The sequence below is a fragment of the Pyrgilauda ruficollis genome, unplaced genomic scaffold (assembly GCF_017590135.1).
Source record: "Pyrgilauda ruficollis isolate IOZ18807 unplaced genomic scaffold, ASM1759013v1 scaffold3, whole genome shotgun sequence".
Taxonomy (NCBI): domain Eukaryota; kingdom Metazoa; phylum Chordata; class Aves; order Passeriformes; family Passeridae; genus Pyrgilauda; species Pyrgilauda ruficollis.
In genome coordinates this window covers 3,004,684-3,024,646 of record NW_024524377.1, presented here as the reverse complement: position 1 = coordinate 3,024,646, position 19,963 = coordinate 3,004,684, and the positions used below count along the sequence as shown (strand labels likewise).

Here is a 19,963-nt window from a genome sequence, read left to right as displayed (position 1 = left end):
TTGCTGCAGAATGCGTCTGCAGATTACCCCCCAAAAAGAAAGAAAATAAATAAATAAACCCACCACCTTCTCAACACTAACTTCACAAGGCTTTACACTTTTATTATTTTCTAATGAATAACTCAATACAGTGATCTGTTTATCAGGATTTTTTTTAACAGAAATGTACACCACACTGTTAAATGAGAAAAACTCCACAGTGGAATTACCTCACATCTTCAATACAAGTATCCTTCTGCAAAACTCAAATGACAGAGCAGACCTGTTAGAGATCCTGGCCATTATTTTGTACTTCAGATCTACTTTCCATACACTTTCTCTGAACAAAACCTAGATACTTCTGCTGGGCAGGGGGAAGTGTTGGTTTTAAACCACTCTTATAGATGCAACACCAGACTCCAGGTGTCTCCAGGGTCCACTGGTGCCTACATCAGGAGGCTTTTTGCCCTGCTGGTGTCAAAGGTCAGGAATGTCATTCATTTGGAGAGGAAATATCCTTGGGTGGATTGCACTCAGAAGTGGTTTCAGAAGTGTATGAATTATAGATGAAAGATTGGGCTACTGTTGCTACTCCTGTTTATACTGGGTGTATAAAAGCAGGCGTGTGATGGGAGGTCATCACTGTTAGCTCTCCTAAGTTTAAGGAAACGTGAAAAAGCCAGAGAGATGTTTTTTCTAACTGGCCAAGAAAAAAATTAAAACCTCTACTCTGCTATCAAATGCAATGAAGACTAAAAATCCCGAAATCTAAATTTACAGCATTATAGAAACACTAATATAAAGACCACATTGTTATTCTCAGTTCAGCAATATCACTTCCTAGAGAATTTTGCAGAAATATTTTAGGCAAAATGAGTAACAACCTACATTTATCTTGTTTTCAAATAAAGACCACTTAAAATAACCCAAGCTGATGACAATCCACATTTCTGTTGCAAAGTCCAAACCTACATTTATGCTTATTCACAATCAGATAATATGCAGTTCAACAAAAATGAGAATAAATACCAGTTGTTCTAACATTTAAATACATGTCATAACTTTGCCAATATCATTGTTTATATGATCACTGTAGAAATTAAGCTTGTGTTTAATCTCCATTTTCTGTCTTCCAAAGATTTGAAATTCATGGCTTTCTTCTTCTATATATTATATTCTTCCCTTTTCTCTGCTGAAATAAAAAATCTTGATGGTATACAGCCTCCCCAATGTTCTAATATAGTGTTTACTTCTCTGCAGGAAAGTTTTTTAAATCCTACAATTGTATTGTCTTGGAGACTCTACCAAATCTGTCAGAGTCTTGAACAGAAAAGCTTTAGTAGCCATATATATCACTGAAATAAAATCATTCTCAGATAGACATTTTAATTTACTGAATCACCCCATGCTATTACAGAAGAGTCAGAATAGAAAAATAAATTGAATGAAATTTGTGTGATTTAATCTTTGATTTTGATCACTTACTATCAAGCCACTGTTACTCTGCCTTCTCTCTCTGTCGTGAAGTTTTCTGTAGAAAATCCCTCCTGGATTAAACTGAGTGCTCCAAACAATCATATCCCCTTGAAAATATGCATCCATTCCAGTTATCCTTGAATTGTGTTCAATATGTGATATTTGCTGATGAGCATCACTGTAGTTGAATGGATATGCAAAACCCAGGATGTCAGTGTCATTAGCAACATAGAGAACTTGATCTTCAGAGCCTAGGGATTATTATAATGAAACAAAAATAAGGTAAATGTCAACTAATGCAAAAATCAGTGTGTTTTACTCAAGTAGCTTTTTGGCGCTCAGCTGATATAATTTCTGAGGTTAAAATTATTTTCTGGTTGTTGAAGCCTGCAGAAACACCTACACTCTGGGCAATGAATGCAACTCTTGATATTCTGATATCAACATATCAACTTCAGTGCTCTCCAAGCACACAGTGAGACACCCAGGATGACGTTTTAAGGTGTATGTAATATTAGAATTTGAATATTTTTAAGCAGTACACAAAAATACAGGATATTATGCAATCAGCCCATATGAATCCCATGTTTTTATACGCATGCTGCCATTAGAGGTTCCTAAATGTATATATTAAAAGAACACAGAGCTGTCAATAAAGATGTTTTTAAATTGCTCTATTGGAAATTACAAGTGGAATGATTTTATCTTTAGTGAAGGCTGTGAAGTTTTGACTGCAACAGAACCTGTGTCTTACATCTCATTTCAGACAGCCAGATACCATCTTAATCCAGATGTTGTAAAGTATATTATTCATAAGAAAATGTTCTCTAATATCAATACATTGAGTATTGAGAAAGTTAAAGTCTGCTTGATAATTTCGAATGTATTTGGGTAATTTTTATTTCTCCATTCATATCTCATTTATCCATAGAGAATCAATTTAAAATGTCACACTTCCTCCTTATGAGTATGAAATATCAAACACCATTTTTTCCCTTCCGCCTGATAAATGCAAGAACAAAGAGGAGGTTGGTTAAAGCAAATATCAATGAGGAAAGAAGGAAGCATGAACTGTGTTACAATGGAATTGAAGCTCGTGGACAAGTCAGATTTAGGATAATGATTCCCAGATTTTTAAATTATAAGCTCTCAGAATTATGTCTGTGTTCCTATAATAACAAACCATTATCTTCAATTAGTAACCCTATTTGTTCCCATGTCATAAATTGATTTCTTTAGTAACAGGCAATGATGCCAAACCCTGACAGAGTCCATGTTTTGTGTGAAATACTAATGACTCATTAATATGATCTTCCCATGGCAAATTTGCTTCAAAATTATGGACAATCTAGATAACAACTGACAGCACTGACTATTTTGATTTTTACAGTCTTACCTTTTGCTATGCAACTGTTGTTCCTCTCCTTATAATTTTTCTCACAGGCACATCTGTAAGAGCCCTTTAAATTATGGCAGTGTTGGGAGCACGTACCAAACACCATGCACTCATTGATATCTATGAAGAAAAAATTGTAATTTATGTACCTGTAGTTTAATGGGCTATTATTTAAAACGTTCTTAAAATCATGGAACGAAGCAGATGAACAAAGGGAACTCATAAACATTTTCTTGTTAATTACCATGGCACCATACATATTAAGACTACATTTTCTACGGAAATTCACTTATTATCTGTTCACTTTGATTTCAATTTCATATTATGCATATTTATTATTTTATGCATCTCAAAATATCCTCATATGTCAACTTCAACATCAATGTTAAATTATCTACTAGACCTTAAAAAATCCATTTAGTCCTTAAATTATTTAATAGCCTGACTTGAACCTTTTAACATTCTAACAACTTATGTTCAATTAGTTGTTCTTAACAACTAATGCTAAATTTTTGATAACCTCTCCAGGTAAAATGTATGAACCTACATTTTGTAAATACTTTCTGGTGTTTGGTTTTGTTTGTTGTAGATTTTTTTGTTGTTCTTTGTTTTGGTTTGGTTTTTTTGGTTTTGTTTTTTATTTCTTGATGCCATAGCTATCAAACAGCTTTTATTCTGTGGAAAAATAAAACCCCAAATGTGATATGTATCTCCTTCTTCAGCACAGAAAATTGACTTTTAATACTTCACAACAAGGGAAGATGGAAAATATCTGTACCTTCACATTGTCTATTCCTCCTGTTTCTCTGAAATCCAGGTTTACACTGACACAAAAGGGATGATTTTGTTTGATTACAGAATGCATCATCTCCACAAGGATTCACATTATCTTCACATGTATATTCAGCGATGCCTAAACATAAACAAAATGTCTAAAAAATCCCTGGTTGAATTGTTCAAAGGGTTAAAAATTATACCTAAAGTGACAACAACAAATAACAAATTCATCTTTCTCTTTAAAAGGGATCAGGTAAATTTTTAACAAATAAATGACATTATAGTGTTTATCTACATCTGCATAATTTAATGTATTATATTTTATGCAATGACTCTATTTAACTGAGATACATTTCCCATCAAGAATTTCATACTACAAATTTTCTTGCAAATATGAAACAATACAATCAACTTGCGCTTAAATTTTGTAAAGAACTCATATCTACACCAAAAAACCTCTACAACTTGAATTGCTACCAAATTTGCCTTGCTCTTGTGGTACAGAATTCCATCCGTTTTTAACTAAAAGAAGGAACTACACTAAACTGACTTCTGTATTGTTCAATAGGTCTTGCCCAGATAAATGTCTTGGTTAATTGTTTCTTTTCTGCTACAATCAAGAGAACAGATCTTGCCAGCCCAACTCACGTATTTTGCAGTCTTGCTCATCTGAGCCATCTCCACAGTCATCAAACCAGTCACACTGCAGCTCCATGGGAATGCACTTCTTGTCATTGCAAGCAAACTCATCTTTTTTACACGGTCTGGCTTTATATGTTATTTTATCTACATAATTACAGATTAATAAGAGAAAAAATAAATCAGTATTTAGGATTCTCAGGTTATTTTAGACACAAACAAATGGGAATGACTGCCAAGCATTAAGCAACTGGAATTTATTTCAAGCTTAAATTCTTTCGGTTTCAAATTCTGATCTGCTAACCTGCAGTTAAGCCTTACTGAAGGACAAGCAGATCTGTGCAACAAAGTTTGCCTTCAAGGTGTTTTCTCTGATCTGAATGCCTTGAAAGGTGATATCACCTACCACAGTGATCCTCATCCGAGTTATCTCCACAGTCATCGACCTCGTTGCAAATCTGCTCAGGCCGCAGACAAACCCTGTTGTTCCTACATCTGTAGGGCCTCGTTGGAGGGCAGGGAAACTTCACTGCACAGCAAAGAAAAGAAGCAGCTGTTAGTCAGCTGTTAATCCTTTTTTAATGACACATCAAAGCCAGATATGTGTTGGCACTCTAAGTTCTTCCTGTAGAGGTTTTGTGTGATAAGGGTGATTTATACCTTTTTTTGAGAACTAGTAAATATGGCAGAAAAATAGCAAAAGAAGGATGAAGCGTAATGATGCTCAATATTACATCACGCAAGTAAATTTTTCCTCCCTCTGTGGGTTTCCTACAGAAACGTTTCATTTCTCAAAAATAGCAAATATCCAACATCTGAAATTACATGAAAAGCAATAACAAAAGAAAACTATATCCCCATATTTCAAGCTTATCTTCTAAGCAAAACAAAATTTAAGACACATGTGCCTTTATATATTTGTGTGTCTCAAATGTCATTCTTGCTTTATTATACTAAAAAACTCTGAAAAATATAATGCCATACCACACATTTCAGCAACTTCATCAGAGTTATCTCCACAGTCATCCTCACCATCACAAACCCAAAAATGTAGTTTGCAGAGGGAATTGTTGCACAGAAATTCATCAGCTCTACAAATATTTCCCCCTGGGAAGATGAAAAGATGACAGAAAGAAAAAAAAAAAAAAAAAAAAAACAAAAAAAAAAAAAAAAAAAAAAAAAAAAAAAAAAGCCAGGAAAACAGAAGAAGAAAGAAAGTCAATTTTTGATCAAACCACTGCAACCACTTATCACATACTATTTGCAGAGAGTAACACAGGTAGCATAACTAAATTTACAGATCCCAAAGGAACAGGCTGGAGAGGCAGAGGAATACTCATTCAAAAACTCTTCCTTGACCAAACAGCTCCTGTTCCTGGCTGCTGGCTGGGAATTACCAAACCAGTGACCAGCTGGGCATGTTCCACTTGCATTTAGCCAGGAGATGTTTAAAATCCCTGTCTGCAACTCTCCTTGGTGATGCAGCCTCTTAGCAAAGGCCTGGCCAGCATATCAGGAATTTGGGCCATCAGAGAAAGAGATAAACAGAAATAGGGCCAAACATGCGAAAAGCCACTTCAGTCCAGGTTTGTTTCACACCCATGTCTGATTCTCCCCCTATTCCTGCTCCACTCTCTGAGTCACACGTCAGAGACAAAGTGCTTGCAGCCCATCAGCCATGAAGCAGCACCTTCTTCTTCTCCTGAGGAGCAACAGGCTTGGCCAGGTCTGTAAAACCCCCACCACCTCTAAATGCTCTATCCAGGAAAGGTCCAGCCATGTGGGCACAGAACAGTTAAAATTAAGGGACCTCTGACAGGATCTTCCTTTCTGTAACTTCTGAAATGCCTCATCAGGATATTTATTGAGCGCTGGAAGCAGCAAGGATAAAATCTTCCATGTGCTCTGAATCATCTAACAAAAGGGAACATGGGGTAAGGGAAAATGGTTTAGGACAGAATGCTGTCAGGCTGTAAAAATTAGTTGAAGGTAGATTCAGTTTTAATGTGTGTTGTAATAAGAGAGAATTTGTTTCTAAATTATGACTAAATTTTATCACTTCCAATCAACAAAGTTATGGAAAGTTCTTGCAATTAATTTCCTACAAAACACATTTTTTTGCTAACTGGATTTTCAGTTTCCTGAGAGGAGTGGTGTATAAAATAAATAAAGCTGTGTACTTGCAGAGAAGGAAACAATGAAATTTTATATGATAATGCCAAAACTCTCACTGTGGCTTACCTCAATGCATTACACCCACTCTAAGAGCTAGATCAGGCTTCAGTGGCTTTTTACTCATTCATTCAATGCCCTGTTCACACCTCATTAAAATCAACAGAAGGCTTTCTTTTGCTATAAAGGTTCAGAATGGCTGAACTTTTTTCCCCCAAAAACTAATTTCCATGAAATGTCCATTGCATAAAAGGATGTTCAAACTCTCACACTATGCTACCAGGTATAATTCACTCCCAAGGCAAATATAACTTATGAACATTAACAGAAATATCCTGTATAATTATCCAAGGAAAATATATAAAATTCAAGTACTCTTCATGATGAAAGGCATGAATCCAAATAATAGTGTGTGCAATCACAATATAACCATCATTCTAGTTGTTTAATAAGACTGAAGAGAGTTATTTTTATAAACATGCACAGTGGGCCACAGATAAATATTATGGATATTATTTTAGAATCCTGTAGAATAAAACTCCATTTGTGTTTGCTGTATTTCAAAAGATGAAAAAATTTGTTATCAGTGAGATAAACTGGCATTTCTTTCATGTGATTGCTCTGGCTGTCATAATTCCTTTATAAAATAGATTTCTGCAACAGAATCATAATTGTGACATAAATACAAAGTATGATAGCAATAACCAACTAGGAATAGGCTTCTTATTGTATTGTAAGCAATTTGCAGTTCACAGAAGCTCCATTATGCTGCCCAAAGAATAATGTGGGCATCAGATAAAATAAGTGTATTGCTATTTACTTACACTCCATTGGGCATTAAAGAGATACAGTCCAGATATTTTAAAAGCAGTTTTAAAATGGACTAGATGGTTGTTATTTATTTATTTATTTGACTTTGTTATCTTCTAGATATCTTCTATCTTTGTTGTCTTCTAGATGTCTAAACATCTCTGGAATATTCTCCACATTCTCTGAATTTTCTGGTCTTTCTTTCAAACTTAATGATCCCCACATGATGTCTTTTTTTTTTTTTCCTTTAGTCTTATGTATTGTGTAATGGACTTAAAACAGGAAAATTTACTATGATTGCTTTGTACCTGATTATAATCCCATATAACTGTACTCCATTATGTTTTGAATTTATGCACAGAACATGTGACTGTAGATGGCTAACACACAGAATTACCTACTTTAAAGAAAAAGAAAGACGAAAAAACCAGGAAAACCCCCCCAAAAAGAAGACAAAATGCCGATTAGAATTATTCTTTAGAAAAAAACTCCTTTAATTTGACTTAGAGGAGGGGCTGGTGAGGAATGTGGAGCTCAAGGGCAGCCAGGGCTGCAGTGACCATGGAATGGTGGAGTTCAAATCCCTTAGGGCTGCAAGGAGGATGCAGAGCAAGCTCCCTGCAGGGCTCCAGGACAGCACACTTGGGCTTCTCCAGGATGCACTTGGGAAAGCCCCGGAGGGAAGAGGGGCCCAGGAGAGCCTGGTTGGTATCCAAGCATCACCTCATCCAAGCCCAGGAGGGATGTGTCCCAACAAAGTCAAAATGTGCCAGAAGGACTCGGTGGATGAACAAGTTGCTCCTGGACAAAGACAAAAAAGAAGGTGAAGCACTGGCCCAGAGACGCCCATCCCTGCAAGTGGCCAAGGCCAGGTTGGATGGGGCTTGGAGCAACCTGGGACAGTGAAAGGTGTCCCTGCTCATGGCAGAGGGCAGGAACTGGATGAATTTTAAGGTCTCTTCCAATCCAAAGTGTTCTGTGATTGTCTGAAATAAACAGAAACCTGGGCTCTTAGGATGACTTATTTAGCAAATGTTTATTATATTGCACAGCTGTGTGATTTATTGTGCATGGCTTTGTAGTTTATTGGGGCCTGTAAAAGCTTGAATTAACCAGATTTACTGCTGATTTCCTTGATGAAAAAGAATATGCTTCCAGTAACAACATAACCTTTTTCATCACTGGGGAGGGAAACAAAGGAGGAACAAGTCATAAACAACCCAAGTTTTGCTTATTCCTGCAGATCACTTTTGAAGCTGCTGTACTGTCTTTGTGAGGAGAGGTCACAGAACTTTCCTTTCTCCACTCAGAATGGCCAGGGTACCACTAACTTGCAGTGTGTGTGCTCATAAAGCCCAATAAATGTTTTTAGAAGGTGTCTCTTGCCTTGGTCACAGTTTTCTTCATCGCTGCCATCCACACAGTCGTGGATCCCATCACACAGCCATCGCACAGGGATGCAGTAGGCCTTGTTTCTGCACCGAAACTGATCTTCTCTGCATTCTGCCACACAATCCATCTGTGGGAATACAGCTATGCATTAATGAATGGCAGCAACAACAACTCGTCCATGCTGCCAGGAGGGAGCAGCTCCTGGTGGAAACCGCCCCAGAGCCAGGCTTGGGGGTTGACTTTGAGAAAACAAATTTCTGCACTCCAAAACCTGCCCACAGAGCAAGAAACATACAACCACGGGGCTAAGTTATCTGACAGCACTCAAAGGATGCAAGAAAACCCTATTTGCCTTTTCAATTATTTCGAGACCTAAAAAACTTACAAAAAAAATATCAGGAAGAAGAAACAAATGACCAGAAATGTGTCAGGTACCTCATCAGATCCATCAGCACAGTCCAACTCCCCGTTGCATTTCAAGGATGCTGAAATGCAGCCTCCACTTGCACACACGTACTCACTTGAAGAGCAGGTTGGAGATGCTGGTTACAAACACATATTTTAGCATTAAGAAAAAGACAATTTATGAATAAATTGATTTTTAAAGTTTCCTTCTGGTTAATAGTGAGCCAACTTGAGTCTAAGCACTTTCGTAAACTATTCAACAAATCTGAATTGTGATATCCTAAATAAATTGTATAATGACAGTGAAAAGGTGTTTGAGTTTTTTCACTTAGAAATTTAGTTTTATTTTCTCCTCATGCTTGATAACAAAGGCAACTATACAAATGCATATATTCATAGAATATTTTAAAAATGGCATTCCTTAAAATGGGCTTAGAGTTTAGCTAAATGTAGCTAATTTATAAAGCTAAATTTTTTGGAAACCATCTCATTGGAAAGTATTATTACATTTAAAACACATAAATATTAAGCAGGATATTTTAATATAAAGGTGGATATTTTTTGTTGCACTATAAATCAGGAGAGTTTTGTTATAGGCTTTTATCAGTTACATCTAGCTTACAAAAAAATTTAGGAAAGGTCCTGCAAAAATCAACAACTCTATTTTCGAAGAAAGAAAAAACCAAAAAAAACCAAAAACCCCCCCAAAAATCCCCAACAATTTAGTATACAAAATCTTTGTGTAAGGACTATTAAACTTTGAATGAAGACCACAAAACAAAACATTTCAGGACATGCCAAGATTTACTGACATTTTCAGAGCAGAATTTTATATGTTGCCTATTTATTATCAAATTACAATTCAAAATAATTAAATTAAATACCTATGCCCCAACAGGCTTCATGCTGCAGAGTTGTACAGAAGTAGGATTTTCAAAACACCAGACACAATGATGCAAACTCAAAAGGTAAAGTTTCAGGTGTTTTTGTACTTTCTCACTACTAGTAGTACCCAAGAAGTCATGATTTGAGGATTTATATTCTTCCTTCACTCTGATTCATTCCTGGATTCATTTTATAATTCAGAATTATTTAAAACAATACCTGGTTCACAGTTTTTCTCATCATCCCCAAGTTTGCAGTCCTCGTGACCATCACATTTCCATTTTGCTGAGATGCACTGGCCATTGGAGCACTGGAACTGATCCCTAGAACAGCCTGTTTCACAATACCTCTGGTACCAAAGAAACAACCAATAAACAAGATCAAGAGTTTATATTAAACATTGGTAAATATGCAGCTGGTGACAGAAGTTACAGCCCACAGTCCTCCATGTTATGAAATATGTAGTAATTAAAGTCTTGTGAAATGAAATATATTTGAGGATATGATTCAAAATGGTGGCTCACACCCTCTAAATAGCTGGAAACACCTGAGGTCCAGTATTGACAGGAAAAGAGAAGGGAAAAAAGGGGAAAAAAACCCCAAAAAACCCAAGAAAACCAGTGAAGTATTATCCAGTGAGCTTCTGATACAAAACAGCCTTCATTGCTCTCTCAAAAAAATCTCTCAAACCAAACCAGTGCTGTGTGTAAAAAGAATGGTTTCCCAATCAGGACAAAAAGTATTTATTGATGAGAAGAGGTTCAGGTCGCTGCTGGGACAAGAAAATGTAGAATACTCTTCAACTTTACTTGATTTATTTGTATGTTCTCTTTTAGGAATAATCACATCAAGAGGTTTGGTTTTAATTTAATGATGATATTTGCATACAGGGATTCATGTATAGAGTTCCCACTGCTGCCTTTTAGAAAATTTCTCTGCAGGAATCCATTCTCCAACAATTTAAAACTATGAATTCCCTGAAGAAAGACTTTTTCTGGAAGATGCCTACCTCATCTGAACCATCTGCACAGTCATAGTCTCCATCACACCAGAATCTTGCTGAAACACAGTCTCCATTTGCACAAGGAAAGTCTTTCAAAGTGCATGTTTGAGGCTCTGAAGAAAGAAAAGAAAAAAAAAACACTAGGTTTATTAGCATTTCCTTTAAATCAATAAATAGAAATAAATATAAATTCCTCCAATCAATAAATAGAAATAAATATAAAGAAATATAAACAAATATAAATAAATAACATGAAATAAAAATAAATAAATAAAAATAAACACCCCCTCCCCAAGAATAAATATTACAAACTCAAAACAACTAGCTTGCAAATGATAAGGAGTGGTTTTCTGTGGAATTTTTTTCCACAGTATCTTTTAACTAAATTTCATTTACATATAGTAAGATAGTAATGAAAATACTTTCATTACTTTCATACATTTGGGTTCTACTAAATTTCTTTGTAAAATAACATGATGTTGAGTATATATATATTTTATGAATTTCCACACATGTCTGTCATTACAGGGTTTGTGAGATAAGCACCAGAGGCCAGAAATACATTTTGCATGTCAATATCCAATGAAATTGGAACTAAGCAGATTTCTGACTTTCCATCACATAGTAGCACATCATTTATCAAATATCTTTTAGAATGTGTGTGCCAAGAGTCAGCTTCCCCTCTGCCCAGCATTCAGGGGAATGGCAAATGGAACACAAAATTTGGTGTTTCAAATAAAATTTTTCACTACTGCTGACACAGAAACATTGGTAAGGGGGAACTCTGGGGAAGAGTCCCAGAGGAGAACATCATGTGCATTCCTCCTGAGAATGAGGACCACTCCAAAAGACATTTTTTGGATGCTGGAGCATCAGACTAAACAAAGGTAAAAAGTATTGGGGATTTAGGAGAAGTTCAGCAAGTCTCAATATGCAATTTAGATCTGCCAGTCAGAGGGCTTGGGGGAAAAAAGGACTTAAAAAGCAAACAGAGATTATTTGTGGGATTATTTCCACCACAGGAAAGAATGCATTATGCAAATGATGTAAAATCATGAATAAGAATTAATTAGTAAAATCTTTTTAGCAGAGAGATGGGAAACAGCAAATGACAGTGACAGAACCAAAGGAAGAAGGGGAAAAAAAAAAAAAAGAGGTGAGACAGAGCAGAGAGCAGCAATGGAGAGCAGGAATGGACAGCAATAAAGTGAGAAATGCTGAAGGGTTCTTTAGTGAGTTATGGAAGGTGCAAGCATGAATGCTTTTCTAAAATGTACCAAAGTGATAAAAGCAAACACAAAAGTAAAGGTCTCAAACGGAGAAAAATTTGGTAAATACCAGCATGAGAATACAACACACATAAGTTACATGGATGTAACAAACTTGACTTCAGGTGTTTTGGTTTTTTGATTTTGTTTCCCTCCCACCAGGATTTATAAAAATCAAAAACTATTCCAGGAAAGGAGTAGTTTTAACCAATTTTCCACTGCCTTTTTCCCACTCTTTACTTCATAAAAAGACTCAAAATGACTCTGTTTGAAATTCTTTAAGATAAATTTCATTTTTCAGGTATGAACAAATTTTAATTTTGAAGCTCTAGGAAAGTAATTTTAAAAGCACATCTACAGGAATTGTATCAGTTCTCCAGAAATGATGTATTTCAGCAAATCAAAGGTTGGCATTTATGTGGACTCATTATATGCACACTACCTCAAATTTTTTTTCAAAGTGTAAGCTCTAGCAAATCCCTGACATTTGATTCTTTTTGTTTTTAACAAGCCAAGAAGGATAATTTTATGACATAATAAAATATATAAAGGAAATAAATTGTGGGAAAAGTAATTCACAAACAAAAAAAAATTGCCATGTTTCTATATTGATTGGAAAAAATACAAGCAAATACTTTTGCTATACTGCTAATAAATTATTTATAAGCAGAGATTTGATACTGAGAAAAATGTACACAAAAAGCTAAGTACTCAATTCTCTGCTTGCAAGAAATATTTCTTCTGCTGCTGGGATCCAGCTCTGTGATTTACATATGAACACAGAAAAGTATTTTTCCATCAGTGCTCAGATTGTTAGAAAGGAATAATTATTAATACAAAACAATATTAAAGGAACAAGCATTAATGGACTTCTGTATAACCCATGAAGGACAGTATTCTTTAGCTTCTGCTTTACCAAAACACTGAAACTCCTTCCCAAAAAAAGCATTGGGGTTATAAACCTATCCTCGGACAAAATTAACTAATTTGTTTTCTTGGCAACTTGTAGAAGCAACAAAAGAGCATTAGGAAGAACTTGTAGCAGCACAAATATTTTACACTGATTGAATTCATGTCTTGCTACAACATTATTGTGCTTGCTTTGCTTCAATGGTTACAGTATCTTACATTTTCTTTAACCACATTAAATATAAAAAAATTCCTGTGCCTTCTTTTTAGGTTAGATAGATAGTATAAGATTCATTCCTATGGAATTTTCCTTTTTTGGACTTTCCTGAAAGAAGAAACACTATTTTTGTGGTATTCTGTTTTTAAAAATCCAAATAAACTCTGAAAGCAAATTCTCTCTTCAGACAGATATTACCTCAGAAGAGTTAACAAGGAATCCTACATTTCTTATTGTGGACCCTTTATGTACCAATATCCAAGCTAAAAACTCTTATTTCAGTGTCCAAATATAGTTTAAAAACAATAGACTGTAAGGCAAAGAATGACAAAAGCTCTTATAAGGACCTGTATCACCTATTAAAAATGCCTTACTCTCCCACTGCTTAATAATCTGGTGAATTAAAAATAAATACTACTATTACTTTACCTTTATCAGTTAGTTACATATCAAATTTCTTATCTCTGAAAAAGAACCATAAACACTGTTCAGAGGTAAAGTGATAAGCACTTGTTAACAAGGGATTTGGATCAAACACTACCTGCTCATTACATGTTAAAAAAAATAAAAACTGAACGGGTGTGAAAAATGATTATTGTTGTATCATTGTGCCCATTAAGACTTCGTTATGATATGACCAGAAGAGTGAATTTCTTGCATGTGAAGAAACTATAGAGAAAAGTGCTAATGCTTGAGCTGAATTTCTGTAATTCAGTGAATTCATTCCACATTCTTGAGAAACAACTCATTTTCTGATATAGTTCTCTGACAGCCCTTTGTGTATTATATTCATGGATGCCATGAACAATTTATCTCACTGTGCAATGTTACTTATTTTGTCAAATCCTTTTGAAGTTCTAATTTCATATATATTTGTTTCATTACACTTTATTCTGTAAGTGGCTTGATGCTCTATAAATTTTTTATGCAACTATTTCAAACAGCTGAACAGTATTATGTACTGTCCCAGTGCTTCCAAGATTTTGGATTTTAAAACTGTGCCAGCCTACTGTGTTTAATTTAAACAGTAGAATCTATAGCTAGAAATTAAGTATGCATTTGACAAGCAAAAGTAAATTTAAAAAAAACCCTAACACCTTTTTTACCTGGGTACTGTCAATTCACTAATTCCATCCATTACAATTAATTACAAATTTCTTTAAGTCTAGAGAACAACCAAGAACTGAATTTATAACTTAGCTACTAATATGGACACAAAGTTGGCTAAAACCATAATTTTCTTTTTTCTTAGAAACTTCAGATTATTTCTCTCATTATTTGAACTTTTAAATATCGCTTTGTGATATTTAATCTTTGTGATTTAATCTTTGTGATTTAATCTTTGTGATATCTGATCTTTAAGGAAGAGAATTGTTACTGCTGGATCATGCACATGGCTAATTCCAAATATGATACTCAGCACTTATTTTGCCTACAGCAACAACATTTTGTGGAATTTGAAATGTAACTAATTGATAAAGGTAAACTAATTGTAATATTTATTTTTAATTCACCAGATTACTGAGCAGTTGGGGGTCAGGCATTTTTTCATAGCTGATACAGCTCTTTATAAGAGTGAACAGAATTGGAGAATTACAGCAGGGGACATTTTCAATTGTGGTCAGCTGATTTTCAGCAGATCAGACGGTGTTGAATGAAAATACACACCTTTGTTTTATCAAAATTCAAAAGTTTCCTCTTGCACGTTGCTAACCTGACTCTGTTCTAACATGGACCAAGGTAAAAGTTACTTACTACAGTTTTCTTCATCAGAATTATCTCCACAATCATTCTGGCTGTCACATCTCCAGTGATCTGGAATGCAGTTGTTGTTTTTGCACTGGAACTCATGAGGTCCACAAGTTTTTTTATCTGTAATTAGGGAGAATAACGTTTACAGCATTGGAAACAAAGAGTCAAAATGAGAAACACTCACACTGAAAGCATTTTAAAGTTACTGGATACATATAAGGACAAGTAACCATAATATTTGAAGTTTTACTTTCACAAATAATTTATTTCTCATAACATTCTTTAAACTTCTATTTATACATTCACACCCAAATCTTAAATTTGATGAAATTAAAATATGCAGTGTATAAACTGTCATATATAGTTAAAAAGTATAAACTTTAGAAAGGGTCACAAGAGAGGGTATTAGTACACTGAATCTCAAGAACTGAATTGACTTTTCTTTGAATTTATCGGTAAGATTGCCCTAAAAAAGATCAGATCACAGTAAGCTACTAGAATATTGATTTGAAAAATGTACAAAATACATATTTCTCAAAAGTTATTTTTGCATATAATAATTTAAAACAGAAAATTTTGCACTTTGATTTAAATTTTTACCTATTGATGGATTGGATTGGATGTTACTCATATGAGGTAAAACATTACAAAGCCTATAGTGCTGACCTGAGGGACATTTCCTTCAGGTTCTATATTTTCAATGAGCTTTTCTATTTACAGAGGAGCATTGGAAGCCTCTTAGAGATACATGAACACCCTGGACTCCTCCAGCAGGAAGGAGCTGCCTCTGTGTTTTCTGTGAGCAACTCTTGAATAATTTGTTCAGCTTCTAAGGACTGAGATGAAATGAAGTAAATTAAAAAGTTATCAGTGACATTTTCGTTGGGGGAGGAAAAAAACCCAGTTTGCTTTGTAAAAGCCTCAATGGCATATTTAAAATTACATGTCACTGTGATATTGCACTAGAAAATGTTTAAATTTCTGTTAGGCAAAGTCAAAACATGTCAGAACAGCTTCACTCTGCTCTCATGGCAAGCCCTGGGCTGCTCATGACTGACAAACAGCAGCTTCAAGCACCTGATTCCTCTGCTGCTGAACCACAAATCAGAGGTGCTAATTTTATGCTAAGGGCCAAATGTTGCATTTTCTCTTTTGTTTCAGGTGTGGCTCTGGAGCCAGACTGATAAGTGTTTCAGCTCAGTTGTGTGCACTCAAAAATCTGGTCACTGCAATTCTGCCTTTTTTGTTTGCTCCTTGCTCTTTGCAATAAGTTTTCTCCCAAAGTATGTTTTTTTCCATGATCTTTTTTAATATTACAGTCTATGATACTTGCATCATGATATTTCAAACGCTTGCACTGGCAAACAATTAAAAATGTTTAACATTACAAAACATAAAAATATTCCTGCCAAACTTATGACACTCTTGCATTTTCACTCTGTAGCTCTGCAAAGGATAAAGTTTCAAACCTGAAATCCATCCTATGTTTATTAAAATACTTCCAGTAAAGTCTGCAATCTCCCACTAGAGTACCTGCCCACCAACTGAGTTGCAGCACTAATGACAGATAACATCACAGCAACAGATAAATATTCTATTTATCCCTCCACATTCAGTAGAAATACCAAGATGTAATCAGTAATACACAGAAGCCAGAGATGACACCCATTCATTTCAGGTACCTGAACATGAAATATATATTTTCTTACTCTTCATAAAGAATTATTTAGTTCTCAAGCATGCTAAATTCATTTTGTAGCATTTCCTTTTCTAAGCATGTCAAGAAAAGATAGATTTTTTTTAATTTATTCAACCTTAACCTCTGATTGCTACTTGAATGTTAATCTTTGTCTTCATACTGTATTCCTAGCAAAAAATAAAGAAATACATTTTTTTTAATACAAAATATTTTGCATTTTTGTAAGGTTCTCCCTTTTTCACAAATCTGAAAACTTTGTTTTTCCTCTGGGTTGAATGATCTCTGACAGCTGACAATGTCTTACAAACCAGATTTGCTTGTTTTGTATTTCTTCACTTTATTGAGAACTGAGGGAAACATTGGGATACTAGAGATAGGATATAACAAAGAGAAAAATTTGGGAAAGTCGCGTAACAATTATCTGATCTTTGAGAACGATGCATTCATTCACCTCAAATGAAACAGAGCAAGACCTTAATTACTGAAAATTGTGGAACCATGAAAAGCACATGGGGGCCCACACACTTTTTGCCATCTCTGCCTTCAACACTAAATTGCTTTCTCATTTTTCTTAAAATGAGACCACCTTAAAGTGTGAAAGTTCAGCTAGAACTGGTGCAAAGGCAAAGGAGCAAGCAGTGATAACTCCATTTTCATATTGCTTTCTTCAAATTGTCATTAAGAGATTAAATGACCTGCTGTAACAGGCACAGCCCTTCCTTAGAAATTTGTGTGACCTGAGGGAGCTGCTGCTGGGTTGGGTTCACGTTTTTGTGCTGAACTGAACTAGGATTTTATTCTAGAAATACTTCTAAATGAGCATGAGGAAAACAGGATGAAGGCTTAAATGGGGAAACAAAAGGAAAACAAGGCAAAAAAACCCCATCTGCACCCTTTTGATTCAAATATCAATCCCTGTGAATGAAACCACTAATTGTATGCATTGTTCTTCTTTGGGGATTTTAAATCCATATATTTTCACATGGGTGCATGTGTGTGTGTGTGTGTGTGTGTGTGTGTGTGTGTGAGAGGGAAAAAAAATCCAAAACTAAAAGCAATTTGCTTTTGATGCCGGATCAGCTGGCTATCCTAGAGCTTGGCAGGCTGTCACCCATGCTGGAGACAGGAAATTATAAGCCTGTTGAAGGAAGTTCAAGATTATATAATGCATCCTCCAAGTGCCTCAAAGAAAATATCCTTTATCTTCAAGGAAAAAAGCCTACTTTTTTACTTTCATAGCTAAAAATAAAATCAATATTTAAAAAAGTGAGAAGGAAGAAAGCAGTCACGCCAATGTTGACACATCAGGGAAATAAAGACCTGAAACACACATAACCTTTAAAGACTATTATAAAATCCCTTTTCAAGACCACATACAGCTTTCTTCAGATTCTAACTCAAACTGGTCCATTTTGATGTAAAGTACCAAAGTTGTGAGCAAGGACTAGCATAAGCTAAAGGCTTTCTTTAATTGCCTGGACAGTTAGCACCAATGAACTCTACCTCTTGTTCTCTGAGAAACACCAGGCAATCATAAAGAAACCCACATTTCCTGATTCTGCCTCAACTGTCTGAGTTGGAAAGCAACCACAGAAGAATAAATACATTTACACTGCTTCTGGAAATGTACTCAGTGTAATATCTCCAATAACACACAGCAGCAGAAGTTGACTAAGCAAAATACATATGGACATGCAGCACTCAAGCAAAAAGAGATTCTTGTACACAAGTTTTGCATTGCAGACATTTTAGAAATGAACTACAAACAATAACAAATTAGTGTTACATCAACATATGTAGATCCTTTCTATACTCATTCATATATTTCATAGAATTTGATTCTATCAAACTTTGTATATAAAAATAACAATCTTTAACTTGAAAAATAAAATGCAGAAGAGCAAATTGTGTTGAAACTACTGCCATTGTAAGGTCATTTAACCATATTTCAAATGCTAAAAAATATGGAAAACTTCAAAATGTGATTAAACACACCCTGTTCTTGTCAAGGCTTAGCTGTTCCATGTGTACTCAACTGTGTTTGGCACAGAAATTGTGACTATGGATAAATTATTCTGTTTCCTCCAACACAAAACCCAAGAGCAGTGTATGCAGCCAGGAGATTAAAAATAAAGATGTGGGTGTTTTTTCAGAGAAGTGTGTGGTTAAGCTGTGGGACACCTCACTGCAGCATGTTGTGAAAACTTTACAAAGGCAAAAAAAGTGAAATCTATGATGAATTATTGTATACAGAGAAATATTTGACTGACAAAATCTCTGATTCTCCAGTTGTTAGAGGATGGAAGGGTATCCCAGGGAGGTTTCAGTATGGGCCTGCTTTGCTCACATATTCCTGCCAGAGACAGGACAAAAGTCAAGATGAGTCTCAGATATAAACCAACACCTCCAGCTGGAGGTGATTTAAAGGTCTGATTTAAATGTGATTTAAAGAACTTTTTGATCTTGGGACTGCACACAATCCCAAATTTCTTCTCTATACTTTTTAGTCATATGAGCAATTTTTATTCTATTTATTGTAAAGTGATGGCTCAGAGTGAAGTACTTAATTCTAAACACAATTTTTCCTATTTACTGTCAGTATTATTTCTTATTCTCTTAAAAAAAAATCATGACTTGAGGATATTACTAGATGAAATACTTTATGACCATTTGTGCCACATCAGTTGGGTGTGCACAGATTGGTCAAAATGTGAATCCACAGTTTGGAAGCTTGGAATGCTGTCCCAATTGGAAAGCCACAGCATGTTGGAGATCCAGGTGATGTGGAATGGTGGAGGAGAAAGTGGCTGTGATATAGATCAGAAAGTGAGCAGTGCAGGGCTGCTTCAATAACAGCCCAGAAGTGGATGTGAAGCTTCACCTCCTTTGCATTCCCTGTTTCTTCAAGACAAATGATTCCTTGCACTGTAAACTCCTCACCAGTTGACAGGAGTAATTATTTTCCCCATCCGGGCAATTCAAACGATGGTGTTGGATTTCCAGTGTTGAGAAATTTCGTTTTCCCAGGCATATATCTGCCACCTTCAGCATTTTTTATATATGCTCATGTGTCAATTATTTAAAACACATCCATGGAAAAGCAGGCCAGTGCTTTGTCCTTGACTGCAGCCTGTAGTTTTGTTACTCTGTTGTCCCAGAGATAAACTTGTTCAGACACAGGTGT

At 35.3% G+C, this 19,963-nt stretch overlaps 1 protein-coding gene across 1 annotated transcript in view; it reads right to left on the bottom strand.

Moving 5' to 3' along the window:
- LRP1B (LDL receptor related protein 1B) overlaps nt 1-19,963 on the bottom strand; it is a 288,470-nt gene that overhangs the window by 49,359 nt on the left and 219,148 nt on the right. Inside the window, exons 63-73 of the mRNA XM_041473230.1 lie at nt 15,084-15,200; nt 10,941-11,047; nt 10,151-10,280; nt 9,077-9,183; nt 8,636-8,768; nt 5,252-5,374; nt 4,674-4,796; nt 4,277-4,414; nt 3,630-3,764; nt 2,852-2,971; nt 1,465-1,706 (exon numbers count right to left, since the gene is read on the bottom strand). Coding sequence (XP_041329164.1) covers nt 1,465-1,706; nt 2,852-2,971; nt 3,630-3,764; nt 4,277-4,414; nt 4,674-4,796; nt 5,252-5,374; nt 8,636-8,768; nt 9,077-9,183; nt 10,151-10,280; nt 10,941-11,047; nt 15,084-15,200 — 1,475 coding nt within the window. The remainder of the gene's footprint in view (nt 1-1,464; nt 1,707-2,851; nt 2,972-3,629; nt 3,765-4,276; nt 4,415-4,673; nt 4,797-5,251; nt 5,375-8,635; nt 8,769-9,076; nt 9,184-10,150; nt 10,281-10,940; nt 11,048-15,083; nt 15,201-19,963) is intronic.